Here is a 23,175-nt window from a genome sequence, read left to right on the forward strand (position 1 = left end):
CTGAGTCAGACTTAGTTTTGGGGGCATCAGCGGTGACATGTCCTTGTCAGGAGGCGCCTAGTGGTGTCATCTTGCGCCCTTTGGCGACATTGGTGGCTGCTGACCGTGCATGCCCAGCTCTGCCAATTCTGTGGTGCCCTAATCACAGAATGATGGTATCCCCTTCTTACTTTGCCATCACTTCCCCCTCTGCTAACTGGAAAAATTCTATAAAGGGAAACTTTCCTGCCTCCACAATGGTAGGATTCATATAGGGACGGCAGGATGAATGCTTGATTCTTCCCCCTTTATGTACCAGTTTGTAAAATAATGGTTTGGTTCATTAATATCCTCCTGTGGTGATCAATTAGGGTCATTTGTGGGTTTTAGGGGTTGTGTGTATGTGTGTGTGCGCCATTGTGAGTTCATGAGTTTAAGCATAATTGATGTTTTAAGATTCGAATGGGTCTTTTTGAGTAGTTCCTTTGTTCTTATCATTGCTGGCTCTAAATAATACGACTTCCTCCCCTCTCTTCCTGTGGCTTAGCAGTGTGCTCTGGTATTCGGATATTCAGAGGCTTCGGCAGGAAAGAGTCCTGCATGAAGACTAAGGGATGTGTGCCCTCCACGTGCGAAGGGGGACACCCTAAAATAGCTCTCCCATGCTGATTGATGAGGCACTTCTTGCAGCACTGTGGAAACTTTAAGTGGGCTTTCAGAGTTTGCAGGGCAGGGGAAGGTTAGATACTAGTGGGGCGTCAAGGGTTGCTGTCTGGACCCCACACGTAGCAGGGACTTTCACAAGATAGACAGTTTCTTCCTCAGGTAACAGCAAAGGCATGTGCAGTCCCTGGCCTGGTTTCTGCCTTACTGTGCCACCATTCCTAGAGTGGCATCCTTACCTGCACTGGCCATGGGCTGGGCAGGGAAGGAGAAGTGAGAGGAAGGAAGGAGAGTGTGTCCCTTCCTTTAAGGAAGGAAGTCACTGCCTTTTGCCTGGAACCTCATTGGCCAGAGCCTTGTCATGTGACCACCCTGAGCCCCAAAAGATGCTGGGAAATGTAGTTTTTGTGTTCACACTATCTACTCACATGCTTAGCTTCATGGATCCCTGAAGATAGGGAGAGTGGGCGTGGGGGCCTCGGCACAGGACTTATAGGCACAGCAGACAGCTCCCAAATGAGGTTGGCTATTTTCCATGCTTTGATATCCTTGAAGAACTTACGGTTTTGTTTTGTTTTTTGGGCGGAGCTGGGGATTGAACTCAGGCCCTTGTACTTGCTAGGGAAGTGCTTATTCCACTGAACCATCTCCCCAGCCCTGTCCATAAGAACTTATGAAAAGCCTCTTCTCTGCTAGAGACAGTTTTTAGGCCGCAGTGACACAGAGGTCCATGAAACACAGTCCCCAACCTTAGGGAGCCAACCTCCTAGGTGGAAAAATAAGCAACTAAATAGGTACAAATCCATACCAGGTGGCAGTAAGTGCTCTGAAGAAAATCTGAAATAGGGGCTGGCGAGATAGCTCAGCAGTTTAAAGCGCTTGCTTAGGAAGCTTAGGCAAGTGCAGGGACCGTGGTTCAATCCCTGGCACCACATCCTGCACCAGCCCTGCCCTCAGGGTGGGCTGAGCAGTTCTTAAGAAAAAATCTGAAATAGAGAGAAGAGGCCTTGTATGTGTCGCTATTGTTGACTTCCCCCCAGATCAGAGTGCCCTGCTCTTCAGGGTCAGGCCAGGACTTTTGAAGCACTTGCCTAATGTCCCATTGCCAGAGACGAATTTTTAGCATGAGGCTTCTGGCACTTGGGCTGGATCGTCTTCTGCCGTAGGGGACTATCTGGTGCCGTGCACCATCTAGCAGCTTCCTTGTAGACTAGTGAGGAGCGACTTGAGGGCAGCCTCAGATGTCCTCAGAGGCTACCGGCTACCCCGGGTGGACTTCCCCCTCAGGAGCCGCATTCTCCAGGAGGTAGCAGCTTTAGAGCTGAATATCCGCCAGTGCATGCATGTTGGGGGAAGGGACGGTGGCTGCTCTGGAAGGAGGCCTGTCACTGGCACCCTGGAGAATTCCTGGAGCGCTCTGAGTGGGTGGAGTCCCCGGGAGCTGGTGTCCCTCTCTGGCACAGTGTGCCCCTGGCATAGCACCCAGGACAATCACTGGGGTCAGAAGATGTCAGAGAGTAGATTCTGTCAGAGTCTGACTTGGAAGGAAGCCTTGCTGTTGGCCTTTGTGAGGCGTGTGTGAAAAGCGACCTGCAGACTGTCACATCCTCAGAGGACATGAGGGCCGAGGGATGTGGCTGTGGCCTGCTGCCTGGCTCGTCCTGCTTGGCGTGTGCCTCCTTAGTTTGCTGCTTGGCAGCTGGTGCTCGTTCCTACCTTCTCAATTTGAAGATACTCATTGAGCACCTACTATGTGCTGGGTTTTGTGCCCGATGCTGGGAAATAGGGAGCCAGACAGATGTCCTCCTGCATGTCGCTGCAGCCTAAGGAAAGCTCACTTGGGAGTGGGCATGCTGATTGTCCAGTTAATAAATAGAACAGGGGTTCTGGAGGAGTCAAGTGGAGGTGGCGAGGATGACTTCCAGGGCAGCCGGAGGGGCTGACTCTCATCTGAGACCTGCAGAGGAGCTGAGGAGAGGGAATTCCTGCCAGAGGTGGCAGCCCTGCGGGGGCTCCAGGGGGAGGATGGAGCCAGGGTGGGGTGGGGGGCTGGGGCCGTGGGCGCGGGGACACAAGGCCCAGCCAGACCTCAGGCCTCCGGGGCCTGACCTTCCTTACTCTGGGAAGGAGAGAGGCCGCAGGCAGAGGCGGAGGCAGGAAGAGGCACTCATGGTGCGTGAGCCGTCCTCATGCCCTGCAAGCCCTGCAGATGGCGGGGACCATATGGCAGCCCTGTCTACTGGAGGTAGGGGCAGGTGGCTGCATGGGGTCAGAGCCAGAGGTTCAGAGGACAGATGTCCAGTTGGAGTCACACTGGTAAGAAATGACCTTGAGCTAGTTCCTACAGAGAGTGGAGCATTGCCTCGGGTGGCCCCCTTTAACTCTTATGAGGCACCCCAAATTAGCTTCTGCTCAATACCCGCAGCTCTTCCTCCTCCACAGGGACACTCCACAAGAGTCCCACACTCACCTGGGCTGTAGTGGGCTCATGTCCCTCCCTAGCTCACCCTGCTTGGTTCCCATCACCCATAGCTCTATAGTTGCCCCTAAGCAGCTGGGGCAGGGCCCTAGAGAGTTACTTAATGCCTGTGACCTCAGTTTTCCCCTCTATAAAAGGGGCAGAGGTTTAAATGAAATGACACATGGAGTTGACCACGGGGGACTAACCACACAGCCAGCCTCTGGGCACCACTGATTGCTCCTGCCCTCCCCCTCCATGATCCAGGGCTGAGAAGAGGCTTGGTTCCTGTATTTGGGACATGCCAGCCTTTCTGTCATTCTCTGCACAGCGGCTCCAGTTCCTACATTGCCTCTTCAGATTTGAGCTAGCTCTGTGTTCCAGAGATGTGGGACATCCCCATCTGGGGAGGAGACCCAGGGGCCCTGGGAGCAGCTCCAACAATCGGATGGGGCACAGGCTAGGAACTGGTCCTGGGAGTCCTGGCCAGGTCAGCAGTAGGTCCTTGGCCACCTTGGGGGCCTGATAGGACTCCAGTCTTCTCTCCGGGCCATTTCAGAGCCAGGTCTGCCTGCAGTTTCTGTGCCTGTCTAACCTCCTCCTTGCAGCCTTTTCCTCCCCTGCACCTTCTGTTGTTTGAACATCTGGGGTAGGACCAGCTGGGCCAGAGCCAGTTGTTTTCTCCCTGGAGGTTGGCAGTGTTGGCAAGAGAACGTGGAAGGAGGGGGAGAAGGATTTGCAAGGGGGTGGATCAGGAGTGTGGTGGCAGCAAGATGGCATGAGACACGCAGCTGCAGTGCTGTCAGTACAAGTGATAGGAGGGCCGCTGGACAGAAACCTGAACTCGGAATGCGAGTATCCTGGGGCCCTGACTTCTAGCCGTTTATCCTCGGGTGCCTGGCACATCCAGCAGGGGACTGGGATGGTGATCCCGCAGCCCTGGACCCCAGCCCCACGTCGTGTTCCCAATCATGAGGCTTCGTGACCCCAGGAGCCCCTGTTGCCCTCGATCATTAGAGACAAGTTGAGGCACCTGCTCAGCGACTGAGCCAAGTCACGTCTGCGTTCCAGGACCCTGAAAGTGGGTAGCTGGCTGCAGTCTTGTTAGCAGCAGCAGCAGCAGCAGCAGCAGCACACTAGGAACAACACGAACATCGGCTGTGTAAGGCTCAGCACCCAGGGAGTGCAGATCCGGCCGGGGGAGGGAGGCGGCTTCTTGCAGGTTCAGCCTTTGGGCTTCCTATCCTTCTTTGCAATATGCACGCATTGCTTAGGAGAAAGGGTAGAAAAAGAAGTGCGCATGGCAGGTCCAAGGACCCTAGAGGTTTCTATAAAAACAAAAACGGATTTAGAAACAGAAACTTTTCAGTTCCGCTTAGGATGTGTCCCTACCTCTGGGATGCATAGTGTCTCCTCCCCTACCCCCTCTCCTTGCCTGGAGGGTGACTGGAGGTTTGGCCCAGGCTTCCTGGCCTCTGGACCTTTGCCCACACCATAATCTCCCTCTGGAATGCTTGGTCTTGATGGGGTCTCCTTCCTCCATAGCTCCCCACCACACAGTTCTCTCCAGCTGGAGCCCTGAGAATACGCACAGCACCTTTTTCCTCTTGTTCTCTCCCCACTGACTGCGGCTGGGTAGGGACCAGCATCCCTGCCTGCTCTGTCTCCCTGCTGCCTCTGTCACACAGTAAGCCCTTGTCCTGCCTCCCTGTGCAAAAGGTGCTCCATGTCGTACCCTGTGGGATGGAGCTGCTATCTGACAGTGAGGCGGAGGCCACACACTGCCTGGGCTTTACCTGTCCTGAAAGACCAACAGCGATCCCAGCCGCTGCTGCTGCCCTGACACGCTTGCAGACTGGGTACTTTCCTGCTGTAAATCATTCAGTCAGAGCAACAGTCCCACAAGGCAAGCACTGCTATTGTCCCCATTTTACAGATGAGGAAACAGTGACTCAAGTAAATGGCCCAAGGTCACACAGCAAGTGAGGAATTTGCCACTTTTCTTTTTCTCAGTTGTGTTGGAGAAAGGTGTTGGTGTTTCCCTGGAGGGCTCAGGCAGGTGCACGGGCTCTGCAGTCCCCACTGACCAATGCTCTGTGAAAGCATGTCCCCTCCCTTTTCGCTGGGTGTGGCACAGAAGTGCTCCGCTTGCAGTGGGGGCCAAGATTGCAGCCTGTCCTGCCGTGAGGCTGCCCGTGGGCACACACCTGCCTCTTCCGCCTGCTGTGTTCCGGGCCCACTCCTCCCAAAGCTGGCACAGGGCATGAGGTGGCCAAGACACCCCGGAGGCAGCTCCATGAGGGGCCAGCACTTCCCTCCCTCAGCAGCACTGGCCTTGCAGCCCTGGCCTGGTCAGCAGGGCCAGCTCCAGTCACAGGCTGCGCCCAGGGCTAGAAAATAGGAACTGGCTCTGTGCCATGTTGGCCGCTAGGGCTCTGAGAAGCTCCTGCCTGGCCCAGGAACTGGCCCCACTTATGGTCCCTTTGGAGGGGTGACCCCAGATCCCCTTACTGGATTCCAGTCTGTACTGGTTAGAACAGAATGCAGTCTCCCGAGTCCAGCGGCAAGTGGCTCTGCCCCACCTAAAGGGCTGTGTACCCCCCAGCTCTTCCCTGATGCAGCGATCCCCAGCTGTTTCTGGTTTGGAAAGCCTGCTTTTGTGGTGCCCCATTTTTGAACTCAGTTCCTGCCAGCACAGTTGCCGAGTGCCTGTGTGTGCCCGGCAGAAAACAAGACCGCACTGGCTTAGTGCTGGCACTGGGGATCATGGGGTGGCCAGGTGCAGTTGGGTGCATGCGTGTGTGTGTGTGTGTGTGTGTGTGCGTGTGCGTGCGTGTGCGTGCGCATGTGTGTGTACTCCCGGCCCCAGAGCTGGCTGGGCAGGAGAAATTAGTTGGCTGATGTCTTCCCTGGGCCAACCTGGGTAGTGAATGCAGAGCCCTTGAGCCTTAGGCAAAACGCTTGTGTCCCTCACCGAATGAGCCCAGATTGGCAAGGCAGGTCCTGAAGTCATAGGTTGGGTTCTCGTCACAGCTTGGTCACCTGTCCCTGTGTCTGTCATGTCCCCTCAGAGCCTAGGTGATAATACACCTGCCTCGTGGGTTTCTGTGATGTGTAAACATGTTGCTATGTGTAGATGTCTCGGGGCCTGGCACGGAGCACAGCGCTGCTCAGTGAGAGCCAGCTGCCCCTGCTGGTGCCAGCATTACCAGCCCCCACCGCCGGCCTTGTGAGCTGACAGGTGCCTCACAAGTGAGGGGAGGTGCTGCCCCTGGATCTCAGAGTCTAGTGGGGAAGGAGAGGAGAAAGTACCACAAAGAAGGGTATTTGGGTGGCGAGAAATTCCATAGAGAGAAAAGACTTAGCAGACAGCTGCATTCCTCTCCCCCAAGTGCGCCAGACAAGCCACTTGTGGGGCGCCACGTAACAGGCCTTGTGTGGTAGGCCTGAAGGCCTCCTGTGGACCTTCCCCTTCCATCTCTCCTCCTTTTCTTTTCTAAGCCTTCCTTCCTGGTTCATTCCTTCCCCCCTTTGCCCCGCCCTCCCTGCCTCCATCCATTCCAGCATATTATGTACTGACCCCCGACCATGTACCAAGTTTGAACAAAAATAGGGCAGCTGTGACCTTTGAGCTCGTTTGTCAGTTTGAAAAATGATGCCTGCAAACCTTTCAGCGGTGTTTCTCTAAAAGATGACTTTTAAGAAAACCTCTCCCTACTATGATCCCCTCCTAACACTGAAGAATTATTTAATAGCCGTCTAGTTCAGTGTTCAAAATTATAACTGCCTCATAAATGCCTGTAAGGGTTTTTTTTTTTTTTTTTTTTTTAACTCCAGGGAGGGCCCAGACAGTAACTGTGTGACTTCCGTCTCTTTCATCCATCCTTGCCCTGTGCTTTTTTTTTTTTTTTTTATTCAGCTTGCTACCTGGGGCCACAAGAGCAAGTGGTCAGAGCTCCACTTCCATATTCAGCACGTGGCTTGGCATTTGGGCTTCCGCACATTGGGGTTCTTTCTGGAACCTGCCTTCCCTGCCTGCTGGCACATACACACACACACACACACACACGTGCACACTCGCACATGGGTTTCTGCAGGGCGAGGCCTGCCGCCCATCTCTGGGCTACAGGGCGGATGCGTCTGCTGCCGTGGCAGACAATACGAACTTGTCTTCCTGGGAAGTGGTTGTACCAGTTTGTACTCCCGTAAACGACACCTACTTATTTAATTGTGCTATGTTGGCATATTTGATACTTTTGCACATTTTGATTCTATTTTCTTAATGGGTACGTGAGAAAGTGTTTTTTAATGACCAGATTTTTTTTTTCTGTATTCAGTCTGAGGTCTACAGGGTCTCACTACTAGATCAGAGTCCTAGTGATTCTCCTGTTTACAGCCTCCCAAGTGCTGGGATTACAGGTGTGCGCCACCATGGCCTCGGGGGCGGGGCTGGCACCGCTCGCTGGGGATTGAACCCCTGCTGCTGTACTCTGCCGAAGCAGGCGATTTGGTCCGCTAAGCTATCAGGCCGGCCCGGCCAGGTGATTTTAATGTGGCCAAATTTATGTTCTGAAAGGTGTGAGCTTCTGGAGTGTGGTGATTGATATTTCTCAAACTGTGTCATTTGAACTGGTGGTGTCAGTGTCATGCGGAGCTTGTTAGAAATGCAGATCCCCAGAGCCAAGACCTGCTGATCAGAAGCTGAGCTTCTCTCCGCCCCTTGTCATTCGTAGAGATTTCCTGCCCTGCCTTCCAAACACACCATCTTCCCTGACACCTGTCTGTGTGTGATTCACTGGAGTTGATTTTGTGTCCAGATGAGGTAAGGTCCCGACAGCACGGTTCTCTGCAGGCCCAGCTGGCTGCCCCAAGCCACCTGGGGAGACATTCGTCCTCTCCCCGCGATCCCTCGGTGCTGAAAATGTTTTTCCCGTGTCTGCGTGGGGCTCTTCCTGGGCTCTCAGCCTGATTCTGTAGGTCAGTTTTTCTGCCCAGCTAATTATACTCTGTTTTCAAAATTGCGTCTGTTAACGGCAGTGCAGGGCCGTCATCCTCATTACGAGAGCTGTCAGAATGCTGCCTCTGGGTGGTTCCAGCGCCAGCTTGCTGGTTGTTAAGATGTGTTCTGTTGTTTCCCATCTTCCGCTTTTCTGCACACAGCTGAGCCAGCTGTCAGGCTGCAGGGGATTGCGCTGAATTTTAGGTCAACTTTAGCTTGTTTAAATCTAGCACAACTGGGGGGAGATGGACACTTCCAGTATTAAATGTTTGTAGGGCTTTTAAAAAGCACAATTAAGGCTTTCTCTCATCGTAGAAATCAAGATGACTACCCCACTCACAGACCCCTGTCACAGGAACTGGAACCTACTGGTAGCCATCTCTCCCCTCCCCTTTGGAACGTGGCAGCTGTGGGGTTGGGAACCTGGAGGTGCCCGTGGAAGGCTGACCTCTCATCTCCACACTGCCTAAGGACATGCTACCCCAAAGCTTGCTTCCCACGAGGAGACAGCTTCTTGCTGTGTCCCGGTGGTCCTGTGAAAGGGGCTCAGGAGGGAGATGACCACGAGTGGAGAAGCCATTTCTCCTATAAGGTGGAATGAGTAGAAGGCAACAGCGTAACCCCGCTGGGCATGGGTTAGCGCCCCCTGAACGAGTACCCTGGGGGTGAGCCTTAGGAAACCACAGGGCCAGGACGTACCAGTCAGAGAGGGATGCCGGGACATGGTGCGCCAGGCAGAGATGCAGAGTGACCAAAGGCCCAGCGGCCCTGTCCTGTTTTCACCGCAGTGCACTAATACCCAGTTCCTTGAGTAGCCGCCTCTACAGAGCTAGACACCACTGCATCCACCTTCCGTACACAGAGGTCCATACTGCGCTGCCAACACGTAGAAGCTATCATTTATTCATTCACGTGTTCATCTTTGTCCTTAATCATTCCTTCACCCAACAGCTGCTTATTGTTCCCTGCTGGGGTGGCACATGAACACAGAGGCTCCAAGTCCTGTCCAGAGCTCCTGAGCTCCCGTCAGTGTGGTCAAGCACCTTCCCTCTAGGACTCTGAACCAGCTCCTGGGGACAGAAGCCACACCGGGTTGGGAAACTTCTGGCTAAACCCTCCTGCCCTCTGCCACCACTCTGGGTTTCTCTGTGGAGTTGAGCCCAGTGTTTAAAAAGGTTTCCTGAGGTCCAGAGGTGCAAGGTGGGCTTGGGAGACAAGGGGACCAAGGAGCTGTCTCCTCTTTCTTGGCCGTGGTAGGAGCAGTGTGTTTCCCTGGAGTTAGCTCAAAGCAGCTGGGCACCTCCTGGCTGCTGCTGCTCTGCCCCTCCTCCCTGCCCACAGCTCACTCTCCATTCCTCTCCCCCCTCTAGCACCTTTGCCTCTTACTCGAACCTGGACTCTCAGAACTGCCATGCCTACTCATCCTGAGAGCTGGGGATGTTTGGGATGAGGCGAAGTGAGGCATCTTTCTCGTAAGCTGTGAGGCCTTGCTCGTAAGCCGCCCGGGAGGCTGGCGCTGTGCAACTCTGCTGCCCTCGCTGACTTCCGGAGTCTCTGGTCTGCAGGCAGCTGGTGACTCAGGAGCTGTCGCATGTGTGGCAGGCCCAGGCAGCGGGTATGCTGTGCAGGGGGTGGGCGGGGCCCCCTGGCAGGAGGCCAGAATGCGTCTCCTCCAGGCTGAAGAGGCACAGGGAGGTTCCAAGGTGACAACCCCAGGGTGCTGTCATTTGGGTTAACCCAGAGCCCACACTGGGCTGAACCCCTGACCAGCTGAGCCAGGGCTGCTGAGAAGGGGCACAGCTGTGAGTGCTGCTTGCTGCCTTCTTTGGGTTGGCCAAATCCAGACATTTTTACATTGCAGATGTGCACGCTGAGGCTCAAGGACTTAGAAGGTTGGCCCCCACTCCCTTAAGGGGTGTCACACAAAGTGCTGCATCCTGGGCTGTAGGGACACTTAGCTTTGTTGGTCGGAACCCTCGAAGCCAGACCAGTACCTCCTTTTCACCAAGGGAGCACAGGGCAGTCCTGCAAAAGGCCGTGCCACAGCTGTCACAGTGTCTCCCGTGGCGCCAGCCCTAGGGTGTGAGCCCCTGGCCTCTCTGCTTGACAGCCCCAACCCTTAGAGACAGCTGCCTCTCCCAGGCATAGGGCCGCGTCTTGGGATGGGGAGGCCGAGGAGCACAAAGGGACGACATCTGTCAGGACCCACCAGTGACACACGGGGCTGGGCAGGGTGAGAGGAGCCTGCAGATGCAGAGGAAGGCCAGGCAGAGAGGGAGGCCTGGAGCAGCGCTGCGATGCTGCCCAGATCACCTGACCTTGATGTTACTGTGAACAGCATGTGAACGGGGACTGGGGTATTCGAACATTAGAGTAGAACAGACTTTGATCAAAGTGCTTACGGTGGGCTGAGGCCACCTGTAATGGTCAGCGTCGGCTGCATGACAAAGCATCTGGGGACAGCTCAGTCACGGACACATACCTTCTCTCAGTCCTGGAGGCGGGAAGTCTGAGATCCGGGTGCTGGCTTGCACAGACTGCAGAGGACTCTTTCCAGCTTGTAGGTGACCACCTTTTCAGTGTGTCCTCACATGAGATGGAGAGACTGTCTCCTGGGGTGGTGGCAAGGGTGCCCGTCACATCATAGCACACCAGCGTGACCCTGTCGAGCACTCACTGTCTCCCGAGGGTCCCGTCTTCAAATACTGTTGCATGGGGTGTGAGGGCTTCAAGGTGGGTTTTGGGGACAGGGGTTATGTACATTGCAATCCACAGAAAAGACTGGCAGCGAAAGGCTTGATCTCTGAAACAAATCAGACATCAAGGCTAGATCCTGCGACAGTGTCGCATACTCCTTGCCAATTGCTCTGGGCAGCGTTTGCATTGGGAGTGCTAAGACCCAAGGCCAGGCTGTGCGTGCTATCTCAGGAGGCTGAGGCCAGACTCTTGAGCCCACCTGGACCCTATAGTTTCCCTCCGGGGAACTTGTGGCCTCTCTCTGGCTTGTGAATCTGGAAGGAATAAGGGAGGCAGATGTGTCTGAGTGTTTTGTGGGAAACTCAAGACTTAACAGTCGGGGTGGGGAGGACCTGACACCTGCTTGGGAGAGGTGTGTGGGTGTCCTGTGTCGGAGGAGCACACAAAAATCCAGAAGGTGGGTGTTTGGGAGGGTGAGACAGGGCTGGGAGAATGGGTAACTGTCCAGGGAACTGGAGTCGGAGGGAGAGGTCAGCTGGCAGGGCAGGGAGCCTTGGGCCTCCTCCAGGTGAGGACTGGGCTGTAACCTTTCTTATTGCTCCAGGCTGCCCCCTGCTGGTCCATCTGGAGGTCTGCCTGGTCTCCCTTGGTTGGCCTTCCATTCCTCTCAAATGAAAAGATAAAAATCTTAAGACAAGAGCCTGGGTGTGGTGGCGCACGCCTGTAATCCCAGAACTGAGGAGGCTGAAAACAGGAGGATCACTATGAGTCTGAGCTGCATAGTGAGACCCTAAAGACGGGTTTTGGTTAAGTCCTCCAAGCCCATAGAGAAGAAAGGCTTCCCGATTAGGCTTATGTCATCACCCTGTCTGTGGTTGCAGGCTGCCTGGTGGGTTTGGATTGCTAGCTCTTTCCTGCATCTCAGCTCCATGTAGCAAGTACTCCGCTTTGGCCTTTGCTTGAAGGTAGCAGGTTGTTTTTCAGTGCTTGCTTTGTGGCCAGTGCTCCTCACAGAGGTTGGGGCCGGGCTGTGGCGAGTGGCAGGAGGAGAAGGAAGCAAGCATTGTTGGTCTTGAGTGCTTTCCTGCCTGCGGTTGCTACTTGAGAAGCCACGTGGTCGCTAGGGAGCGGGGCGGCCGAGCTGCTGGTGTTGGAGGACGTTCTGCTGAGCTGGGGAACGGAACCTGGGAGGAGGGGCCCTCTCAGCTCAGGCCTGAGGACACAGGGTCGGGGCCCTCCTGGGAGCGCACTCACTGGGTGTCTCTTCATTATTTAAATCATGTGCTGTCACCAGGAAGTGGGGGATGGAGCAGGCGGCAACAGGTGCTCCGCTCCAGCGGCCAGAAGGGACGCTGTGTTGCACTATAGACCTGAGGCTGAACGTGCCTCGGTCCCATCTCCAGTTGCCATCGGCTCCACAAGATAGATGCACACAGATGGCCCCATCTGGGGCCATCTTGTGCGGTGTGTGCGCGTGCCTGTGACTCTGGACACCTGGGAAGTGAGCTGTCTGGTTTCAATGCCAGGTTCCTCAGTGTGTTGACCTCCCTGTATTCACAGTTCATTAGGAAGTTCCTCATTCCTTAGGAAGTCGGCAGGGCCCTTCCGAGCTGCATCCGAGCTGCATCCGAGCTGATCCGCTCATCCACAGCACCGGTAGGACGCTCCACACATTGGGGCCAAGCAAGGCAGCATCCTTGTAGGTTACAAACTGCAGCTTTGTGAGGGAGCTGTAGGGGGTCTCTGGTTGGATTTGTAGGCTGCACCTAAGGAGCTTTTATTAACTCCAAACACTTTTCCCCTGCGTCCATCTGCATTTTCCTGGCAACTGACCTACACTCTGGAAATCAGCAGCCCTTATTCCCTGTGTAACCTTGCAGGGAACCGTAGACTCCTGCTTCCTGGGGCAGTCTGCCTTAGGTCACTCCTGGTCTGCTTCCCCTTCTCTCCCCCATCCTTCCTTGTTAGGGGACCCTGTGGCAGGTTAATAAGCAGGAGCCAGTGTACCCACCTGGCCATCTTCTAGCACAACGCTGTCAGCCCCACTTTGTGGACAAGGAAATGGGCTGAGGTGAGAGGCTGTGAGACTCAGCCGCTCCAGAGTGTTCTCGCCCCAGAGGCTTTTGATGTCAGTCCACAGCATCAGAGCTCCCAGGGCATTCTGTGCCTCTTTCACATTTAGGATACCCTGGCTTAGGGCTGCATCCCGTGGGGCCCCACGCTGGGGCTCCTACATATTCTCCTGCTTTGGTACCTAGACCTGGGGGGTGCCCTGCCCCGAGCCCCCAGCGCCTCAGAGCTGGCAGAGAGGCTGCAATCAGGCAGCACAGACAGCTGTGCGGCGAGGACTGTGTGCAGGAGTCCAAGGCCCGAGTTGGAGTTTAGACCAGACACACCTCTCGTTGCCACCCCTCTGTCCACCTCCAAGGGGAAATGGAGTGAAGCCCTGTGGCGTGACAGGAAGCAGTCTCAGCACTCTGCACAACCCCACTGCAGGAAGCTGCACTCTGAGGTGGAGCCAGGGCCTTACCCTCTTGGGCTCAGAGGTGGAACCCTTGCTCCTGCCAGGTGCATAGTCTCTAGGATGCTCCCTAAAATGGAATTGCTCCTGCCAGGGTGAGACCCGCACGTGACACCTTTCTAAGAAGGGCCGCCCAGACAGGTGACTCTGGATGAGCTATTTTTCCAGGAGTAACAATTCATGGAAGATGGGGGAGGGGGACACGTTCTGGTAGTTCCTGCAGGACCACCCTGCTGGGGCACAGAGTGAGCAGGGAGCCTGAGGCCAGCAGCAGCAGAGGAAGCCATTAGTCTGTGGGTATTGGAGGGAGAGGGTGGGATGAGGTTGGCAAGCAAGCCAGGGCACACACCACGCTTGACCTGAGCCTGGGGTGGGGGTGGGGGAATGTATGTTTTCTATCAGGGGAGCCAGGGGACTTTACTTTTGGAAGGAGGGAGGGCGAAGTTGTAATGAGGGTCTAGCTAGAAATTGGCTTGGGCCATGTGGAGTTTGAGAGTCAGTGGGTGTCCTGACTTCTAAACCTGAAGTTCAGGGTTTCTGGTGTTGGCAAAATTAGGAACAAAGCTATCAAGATGCAAGTAGTGTTTCAAGGCCCTCGGAGAATTAGCCTTCTGCTCCTGGATGTGGACAAAGCCAGGGAGTAACAGAGAGAACACAGCACTGCAGTAGCCAGACACAGCTGGAACCTCAGCATGGGCATTGTTTCAGGAGGGCCTAGAGGCATGGTCCAGGCTGAGGTGGCAGGGAGTTGGGGTGGCTCTCTGGCCTGAAAACAGCGCTGTCCAGTGGAAGTTCAGGCCTGTGCCTGCAGAGTTTCTAAACACGCTTGTGATCTCAGAGATGAGATTTCGGGGTGCTTCCAGCCTCCCGGAAAGGGTGTTCATGTGTCCTGATCCCGTTATTCTTTCTCACTCCCTGCAAGAAACTGAATGTGGAGCACTCAGAGTGGACTCTGGCCGGCGGTGTAGCCCTTCAAAGGGGCTGGGGGAGACAAATTTTTGGATGTTAGAGCCTGGTATAACTGGGTGCTTTCCTGTCATTTAACATGAAAGAGAAAGCATGGAAGAAAGGTTCTAACCTAACAGCCCAGGGCTTGTTCTTCTCAGCTGCCTCCATGGCCCTGGCTGAGCAGAGGCAGAGAGAGTGTAACTTTTTTGTTTTGAGGAGGTCGTGCATGGAATTCTGATTCTAGTGGAAGCCAGTTTTTGAATTTTTTTTTTAAATTTTTCTCTTCAAATGGCCATCATGTGAAACTCCAGGTCGGAGGCCTTTGGCTTTAAAGACATCCATGATCCCCTGATCCCACCAAGTTCTTTGTACAGAGACCCTTAGCTCAGTGATTATTGCCCTGGTGGTTCCATTAATTCTGGTACAGATGCTGAGGTGATGCCAAACTCGGGCTTCAGTGAAAGCCAATGGGTTATGTTTCCTGCTGGGCTCCGAGTGGGAGAAACCCGTGAAGTCGATGTTACTGCTGTGAGTGGAGGTGGAAGCGTGATAGAGAATCAAAGGTGATTTTCTTCTCAAAAATGGTTTTGCACATCTTTTTCAGAACTGATAGACACACACCTTAGCTGGATACAAAACATATTATGAAACAGAATGACTGTGATCTTTGATCCAAGAAATCAAAGTTAAAGGTAATTGATATCTTCTGCTTCTCCTTTGGTTTTCCAGCCGTGTGTTTCCTCGAGGGTTTTTTAATTAAGAAAACTTTGTAACTTAAAGGCCGCCTCGCCTTGCCCTCCAGCCATCACCATGACAACATTCCTGCTCTTGTGGGCTGGTCCTTGCCAGCGCCCACGTTCTGTCTGTGAGGCTGGGGTGGGGGTGGGGTGCGGCCCTGGGGGTCTGCATGCGCTGCCAGGGGCTCCCTCCTCCAGGACTCGCATGCAGTGTGTGCCCCGCTCCGTCCATGGGGTGGGGGTCTGCATGGGGACCGGGGGCAGAGTGGCAGTCTCCCTAGGGAGCTCTGCAGGAAGTGCTGAGCGAATTCCCACTATTCAGTTTCAACCTCTCCTGGGAGCTTTATCATGTGCCTTAGCCTTACTCTGCTGCTGCTTCAGTTCTGGATTTAAAATCTGAAAACCAGAGATGTGGTTTTCCCAGCTGCCCAGCGGGCCTCACCTGGCCTCCACCGTGAGACCCTCCTGCGTGAGCTTGGGCCACAGGGCCTGGGCAGAGTCTGCTCACTAAGACCAACCTGAGCGTGTGGTGCAAACTCGAGGCAGGGTGATCTGAGGACGGAGTCCACGCAGGACCCGAGGAAGTCACCATACCTCTCTGTGCCTTGCTACGTACGTGCCAGGGCTGTCACTTAGTCTTGCCAGGGTTTTAACCAGAACCACGCAACCTCGCTCACAGTGTTGGAGACACGGTGGGCACTTGGCCAGCCAGGGTTGTAATGGTGGTTCATGTGTGCTGTGGCACACAGGTCTAGAAATCCTGGGGGAATGACACTAATGGCCCCCAGTGGAGAGAGCCACGTGTCCTAGACGACAGGGCTTACTGAGGTGTCCCCAAGTGCCCCAATCCTGGAATGACCTCACAGGGGTAGGCTGGTGACTCCAGCACTCTCCATAGGGACTGTCAGAAAGCAGGTGCCGCACAGTGAGTTGTGCCTGCTCCTGAGGGCCTGGATGGTCAGAATGTGAGGGGGCTGTCTGCGTTGATGGCAGGTAGCCCCCGGGGCCTGGGCGGGCTGGCATAGCCCTGTAGCTTGACCCCAACTCTTTGAATCCCAAGGCTGTGGGCTACAGGCCTAGCAAGGGACTTTTGTTCTTTTCATTGAGCCTGTAGACTCAGGTTGGGCTAGGCTCTTTCTGGAACATTCGTCAGGGCTCCCCAGGGCCCAGAGCCCTCTGCAAGGGTGCAGAGAACATCAAAGACTGGAAAGTCTTACAGCAAGCAAGAGCAGAGTCCAAGAGAGCGGTGTCCTCAGCTACTGTCTTTTCACTCGTAAGCAGGAGTCCCAGGAGGTTCCAAGGCTAACTTCTCTTGCAAGGCAGCTGGGGCTCACTCTTGGCCTTTAGAGTAGATTCTCCTTGGACAAAGGCAGATTCTAGAGGCTGTCTTAGGTGCTGTCAAATATCCTTTCATTCTGACTCCGGTGTGGTCCCCGTTGGACTGAATTCAGCAAGGTGCTTCAGGCAGAGGCGTGCAGTTTAGGTTGAACCCCTCCTGCCTCTCCAATTCCCATTCCTGTCCCAGCTGGAGGAGCATTTTCTTCTGTGACCTTTGGGGCTGGGCACTCTCCTGGTCTGGTCCCCTGTAGCTACCATGCGGAGGCCTGGAAGAGAAAACGTGTCCCGCATGCGAAGTAGATTGGTGTGGTCTTCCAGTTGCAGCCCTGGGCAGCTGTTCTTCTGCAGGCCAGAACTTGAGTACTCTGTGCTCATGGAGGAGAAGGAAGTCAGGCTGGGCCCTCAGAGCAATCAACAATCTCCCAGGCAGACATCCAGCTCTTAGAAATCTATCACTGCCTTGATCCAGCATCATGACGGGACTCCCTGACGCCAGGGCTCCCACATTGCTACCTTCGAAAAGTAGCTACAGACAGATCCATACTTCAGTTTGCCATGGGTGCTAGGCAGGCTTGGGCCAAATCTGGTCCTGAGGATGGTTTGCCAAAGCTTTACTGGAGCACACCTGTGCCGTTTTGCCCAACTGCTTTTGTGTTACAGTGGCACAGTGGAGTAGTGAAGAGGCCGCAGTGCCCACAGAGCAGGCAGAGCGGTGTGAGGACAGGACGGGAAGGGAAGCTAGATCTGGACCAGGGGCAGGGCTGAAGGGCACCAGATAGTGAATAACATTCTCAGAGGAGTGGGCCCTGAAATGCCTTCAGCTCAGCTAGGCTCTGTTCCCAGGTCCAGGACACAGCAGGGCATTACCAGCCCACACAGCATAGAAATTGCGGAGGGGGAGCAGAGCCCGTGTGCGTGCAGGCTGTGGTAGCCTGGGCCCGAGCCTCCCTGCTGTGGTGGGGCAGGCATGAGTGACGTGGGAAGGTACAATCCTACCCAGGGGAGCAGAGCGCAGCGGTTCGGGTGGCACAAGTCGGGCAGAAGGATGTCGGAGCAGGCGGAGGGTGACAGCATGTGCACCCACAGAGGGGACAGGGTCAGGCCCCAGGGCCCCAGCTCTGCCTCTGAGGGCATAAGCACAGAGAGGAGCTGTGGAGGGAGAGACTGCAGAGAGGAGGTGGAGGCTGAGTAAGGGGGGCCCCCATCCTTCCCCTAAGGTGAAGCGTCATGGGGGACACTGGAATGGATTCAGGTGGCTGCAAGGTGTCCCCTCCACCTCGGCTCCCCGCAGCAGGACCTCCTATAGGCAGGTGGTCAACTCTGACTGAAGTGGTTGGGGCGAAGCCCCGCTCAGAACTGAGATCCCACATTTTCAGCCTGATGCAGCTCTCCAGCCACCACCCCCAGCTGGCATATTGGTTCTAGAACTTTCCCTCCTACAGTTAGGGGAGCAAACTAGGGTTTTACAATGAAAAGGTTCCTACCCAGAGAGGTTTTAGGGGGTCTAAAGCTCAGAGCCACCCGCACCCCAGCAGTAAAGAGGTCTAAATGCAAAGCATTTGTTTCATTTTTCAGAAGAGACTGTTCACATCTGCCTGAAGGTAGCTTTCAGCCCACACTGGGTCTCATCTAAAGGGTGGGACAATGCCCCGCTGCCCAGCTGAGAGGAAAAGCGACCCCATTTGGAGGGCCAAGGTCCTGCAACTCTGCCACCAGCTATTTTTAGAAAGCTGAAGCTATGGAACATTTCCATTAAGAATCGACTCCTCTGGTTTCCGAGGTTGAGAAAACAGGAAGGCCTTCCAAATCCGGGCTTTGAAAGCTGTGCGTGGAGCTACCCAGCTCCTTCCCTGGCAACAGGCTTTCACTGCCTCTCTCCTTCCCTGGCATCGGCCTTTCACTGCCTCTGCAGGGGTCAGCAGTCAGCAGCTTGCGGGCAGGTCACAGGCAGGCCTGGCCTTCTTCATCCATGATCATGGTTAGAGCCCCTGGGCCAGGTGCACAGAATGTGGCCGGGAAGTGCTGTGGGCCGGTGGACTGAGCTCGGGTCCGGTTAGTAGAGCATTCCCCCGACCCCCACCCAGCAGCACTGGCCATTCCCAGGCTCACATGCTCAGCCAGGGGCCTTAGGTGCCACTCTGTCCTACACAGCTTCTGGCCCTGTGACCATTTCTTTACTTACGTTGTCTCTCCCAGCTCCCACAGCTCTAGCGGGCAGCTATTTTTAGACACAGCTTTCAGGTGGGAACACTGGGACACACAACAGTTAACATCACAAAAGCAGGGGTCTCAAGCAGGGACACAACCAAGGGGAGATTCTGACCCCCGCTGTCTGGACAAGAAGCCGAGCTCTCGCCCTTACCCTGCATGGGCCTTCAGCATGCACCCGAGGGATAGGGAGTCATACCCAACCTTCTGGAACAAAATGGAGCCTTTTGGTGCAAGGACCTGTTCGCCTCAGGATGCCACCATGGACAGCCCTGAGTATGTGGCAGGTGGCTGGGCACCGTGGTGCCCTTTCTGCTTGGCTTCTAACAGCCCTAGGAGGCAGGCACTGTTCTGAGTCCCACTTCCCTGATGGAACCACTGAGGCACAGACAGGTAAAGTCACAGAGCCAGTTAGGGAGAGCTGAGAGCCCAGTCCACTAATCTAGCTCTTTAACACTTTGTGTCTTTCCCACCTCTGTTATCTCTGGGGGGGACACAGACCCAACCAGGCAGGGTGACCCAAGGGACCAGCTCCCTGACAGCCCTGCTCTTTCTGCCCATTTCCCATCCTTCTCTGAGGAAAATGCTCAGGTGAGATTATGAGGCAGGAGGAAGGCTGTGCCAGAACCAGGGAAGGAGAATGGCCAAGCTTTGAGGGGACCCCTCAGGGGGCTCAGTTCTCTCCCCCTCCCACCAGTGACATGGCCCTGCTGTGAGGGCAGCTTGGTTCTGGGGAGACTGAAGAACCTTCAGGAAGGAGGCGCTATCCCAGGACCTCCCTACCTGACCCCAGAAACCAGGACCTCAGAGAAGTGGCCAGAGGGGAGCCCCTGACTTGATGTCGGGGCCATTGGTGCACCTGTGATTCCCATTAAGACCCCACCTGCTTACTGGCTGAGGATGACCCAGCATCCCTTGGAGGACGAGTTCTGAAGACTCGCAGCAAGACCCTTTCACCAGCTAGAAAATAATCCCTAGTTGTGCTGCAACAAATAAAATTGATGCTTAAATTGCTGGTGAGTTTTGACTGGGGAATTCTCTACTCCTGTCTTCATAAGGGGTCCCCATTTTTTCCTTAGATTGGCTCACTTACCAGGTGTGTTCGGATGTGGTGAGCACGGGGGGTTTGGTAGACAGAGGTCTAAGCGTGTTAGCTGAAAGACAGCAGGGAGTTACTTAAAGCATGCCCCGTGGCCCACATCCAGGTCTGCCACGAAGATTTCAAAAAAACCAAACCAAAACAAACCCTAAAAGGAATGTGTTTTGGTTCAAAAATGCCAAATGTATAGTCACAAGAAACGGTTTGAAGTTCTATAAAGCTAATCTGGTACGTGTTTAGGGTACCTTCTCACCCCTCTCTTTCTTCTTTTCTAGTTAATGAAATTATCAGGAAGGAATTTTCAGGACCTCCTGCCCCAACTCAGACGTAGAAGCCACCCCCGCGTCCGACGCCTTCTGTCCTGGCCCTGGAGCCTCCAACCGCTCGCCTTCTGTGCTCTGCTGTCCGTCTCCCCGCCAGAGGCCGCACTGGGAACAATGTCTGGGCGTGGAGCCGGCCAGAAGGAGCAGCTCTCTCCGCCTCTCTGTAGACACAGGAGCGCTCCCTCCTGCTGGATGTTCAGCCCCAAGAACATCCTGGTTGGTCTGAAGGGGACGCACCCACACACCAAGTGCCTGCTGACCAGCGCCACATTCCGGGTGCAACAGGGCGCTGCAGCCCACCTGTGACCCGAGTGACGCGGCTTGGGGGCCTGAGCTGTGGGTGCCGGGGTGGAGCCTGCCCTGCGCTTGCTGCTCCAGTCACAGAAGTGGCTCCTCTTCCTTCTAAAAGAGGGGCTTTCAAGGCAATCAAAAGAATGTAGCCCTGAAATTCAGCTTCCTCACAAGAAACCCAAGGCCTTCATGCTTGAGACAGAAATGGACCATCGTCCTTAGAGATCACCTTGTCCACGCCTGGCTGGGCCACAGCAAAAGCTTTAGTTTGGAATTTTCTCCTTCCAAAACAAAATGCCCTTGCACAGACAAAATCATCTGTTAAAACTTCTCAGTGTTAACTTATGACATGTGTACATGGTTGCTTTTCTTCTCTGCTTCAGACTGCAGGCCATGAAGGCTGGGGATGGAGCCCTCTTGGCCTGCTTCTCTGACCCCTGCAGCCCGCACTAATGAACGTCAGGACTGGGCTGGCCCAGCCGCAGCGTGTGACCACCTCTGCCCGGTTCTTCCTTCCTGTCTTCCTTGCAGCCAGAGCAATGTAACATGAGTTAGAGAGTCTTAGGCTGCATGCTGAACGTTGAGCAGCAGCAGCCAGAGGACTAATGCAAAAACAGAAAGTGCAGGGATTTTTGTTAAAATCTAAGTGCTTTTGTAAGTGTGTTCCCACCAAGATGGAGGAAAAGAGCTGAATTCTCTCATGCCTAAACTCCAAGAGAAACAGGGAAGCACAGGTATTCCCCAGAGCTCCTTAATTTTACTTGAACCCTTTAAAGCTCCCCTGGGCCTTAGCACCCTGGCTCCGGGGCCCGGTCTGTATCAGTCTCCGTGTCCAGCCGGGAGCCGCTCTGTGTGAGTGTGACCTTAGCCAGAGTGCGGTCTGCTCAGACCAGCTGCCTGCTGTGTGCGGTCCATCCCCTCCCAGGCTTGCCCAGGCTCCTCTGGTTAGTTGCTGCAGACACACAGACCCTGTGCGTTTGCGGGTAGAGAGTTCTCTCGAAGCACTGGGTTTGCTTGCACTCAGTGCAGACTTCAGGGCAAACTAACATTCGCTTCCAGCCATTGTTATGCCCCCCGGAGCAGCAAGGTGCAGATCGTCTCGCTCCTTTCCACAAGGGTGTGCTGCGGGCGGTTGCTCAGTGCAGCCTGCCAAGCAGAAAGCCTAGGAAAGAAGTCACAGTCCCAAAGTGGGTTTTCAGAGTCCTGTGGGGTCAAGGCCACTCAGAGGTAATCCTTGCTGAGAGCTGGGCCAGGTCTGCTTGGTGCCCCCAACAGAAGGCCAAGTGCCCAGATCTAGCCTCGCAGAGGCGTGTTCTCCGCTGGTTGCTGCAGTTGTGTCCCCTAATGGCAGGGGTCCTTCTCCCCTCCCACCCCAAGCAGAGTTGAGCAGAGTTTCCTTCTAAACACACAGAGCTGTCATGCTGCTAAATGCTTCCTCATAAACAATGGGAGTCCCTCCCACACGCAGCCTGACCGCCTTGAGACTGCTCGCTCTAGCAGTCCTGACTACAGCGAGGAAGAACGACGCAGGCATGGTGAGCGACCCGGCTCGCCTGACCTGGCTAGGAGCTGATTTTGCACATGAGGGAATTGGACCTTTCCTTGGTTACCTGAATGTTTTACCCAAGTGCCTTCCTGCTATAGTAGCAGAGTAGCTCAGCTTCATTATCCAAGGGGTAAAAAGAGACTTAGTGCATTTTTGCATCAGTCTTTTAACCATGTTAGCAAAAAAAGGGCTTCCTGGTAGCTCCAATTCTTATACGTGTGTGCGCACGCGCGTGTGCATGTGTGTGTGTAATTTACAATAAACCCCTTTTTCTACAACATCTTAGCTAGACAGTATAGGAAGCACTTTCATGAAACTATACCAAATAGCAAAGGAAAGAAAAAAAGCACTAGTTTTGAGATGTAGGTGGGCAGGAGAATGTATGGGAAGTGAGCGGCTATTGAGGAAGTTGTATCAGTTACAAATGCCAGGAGGAAAGCTTACCAAGTCACTGATGATGGAATATTTTCAGTATGGGAAGAGGAGGGCAGATCCTCAAAAGCAGAAAGGTAAAGTCTACATGGAAGGACACGCGTGTTATGATGTGTCCAAGGAGTCCCGGTTGAGTGAAGGCTTGTACTGCTACATCCATGGTAATCCGTAGCGCCGATGGGTCTGCCATGTTGCTGAATGTCGTCTCCTTCCAAAGTTTGCGAGTCTTCCTTTATTGTATAAAAATACTGCTGCTTGATAATATATATATGCAATCCAAATTAATTAGTATGTAATTAAATTTTTATTTTTCTTACCTGTATTTTTATGCTCTTATCTGCCCTCCAAATATCGCACCTCTGTCAGAGTTAGAAAATATTTATAAATGGTCAGAAATCTTTTTAAGTGTCTCTTTTTTACATGTATGTTGATTTCTTTTTCCCTTACGAGAAATGGTGTATTCTTGAAAAAACTGTGTTAATCATTCCAGGAAACAAACCAACCCCCCCCCCCAAAAAAAAAAACCAAAACACCCCTCTGAGCCTGGCAGGCATCTATCTAGAAGGAGAAACATCTCAGGGCAAGAAAGAAGATGGCTTTGTGGAAGAAGAATCTATTTTTTTCTTCTCGTTGGAAAATTATACTTTCTTGCCCTGGGCCTGGGTTTGGTCACTGAAGAGAACTGCAATGTAAATAAATGAGCTAGTAGGTGATTTGGATTTGAAACAATAGAGCCCGCTTGCATTGCGACGGATGGAATTCAGAGTTCCGACTCTTAGCACCGCGAGCGCGAGCTACCTTGCAAGCCGGCCAAGTCCTGGTGGAGGACCGCCGCACACGCTAACCGAAGCACAGCCGTGCCTTCCAGCTCGGTGTAGCCAGGTTGAAAGAGGCCGATTTCTTCCAAGAACTGGGAAGTGCTGTTCTTCTCCTCTT

General features: G+C 54.2%; 1 protein-coding gene across 1 annotated transcript in view; it reads left to right on the top strand.

Annotated features, from left to right (window-relative positions):
- Nfatc2 (nuclear factor of activated T cells 2) overlaps positions 1 to 21,330 on the top strand; it is a 114,014-nt gene extending 92,684 nt beyond the window's left edge. Inside the window, exons 10-11 of the mRNA XM_023720768.1 lie at positions 14,870 to 14,957; positions 19,923 to 21,330. Of these exons, the coding sequence (XP_023576536.1) occupies positions 14,870 to 14,913 (44 nt within the window). The 3' untranslated portion in view covers positions 14,914 to 14,957; positions 19,923 to 21,330. The remainder of the gene's footprint in view (positions 1 to 14,869; positions 14,958 to 19,922) is intronic.
- The last annotated feature ends 1,845 nt before the right edge of the window (positions 21,331 to 23,175 follow it).

The sequence above is a fragment of the Octodon degus genome, unplaced genomic scaffold (assembly GCF_000260255.1).
Source record: "Octodon degus isolate 3935 unplaced genomic scaffold, OctDeg1.0 scaffold00077, whole genome shotgun sequence".
NCBI lineage: Eukaryota > Metazoa > Chordata > Mammalia > Rodentia > Octodontidae > Octodon > Octodon degus.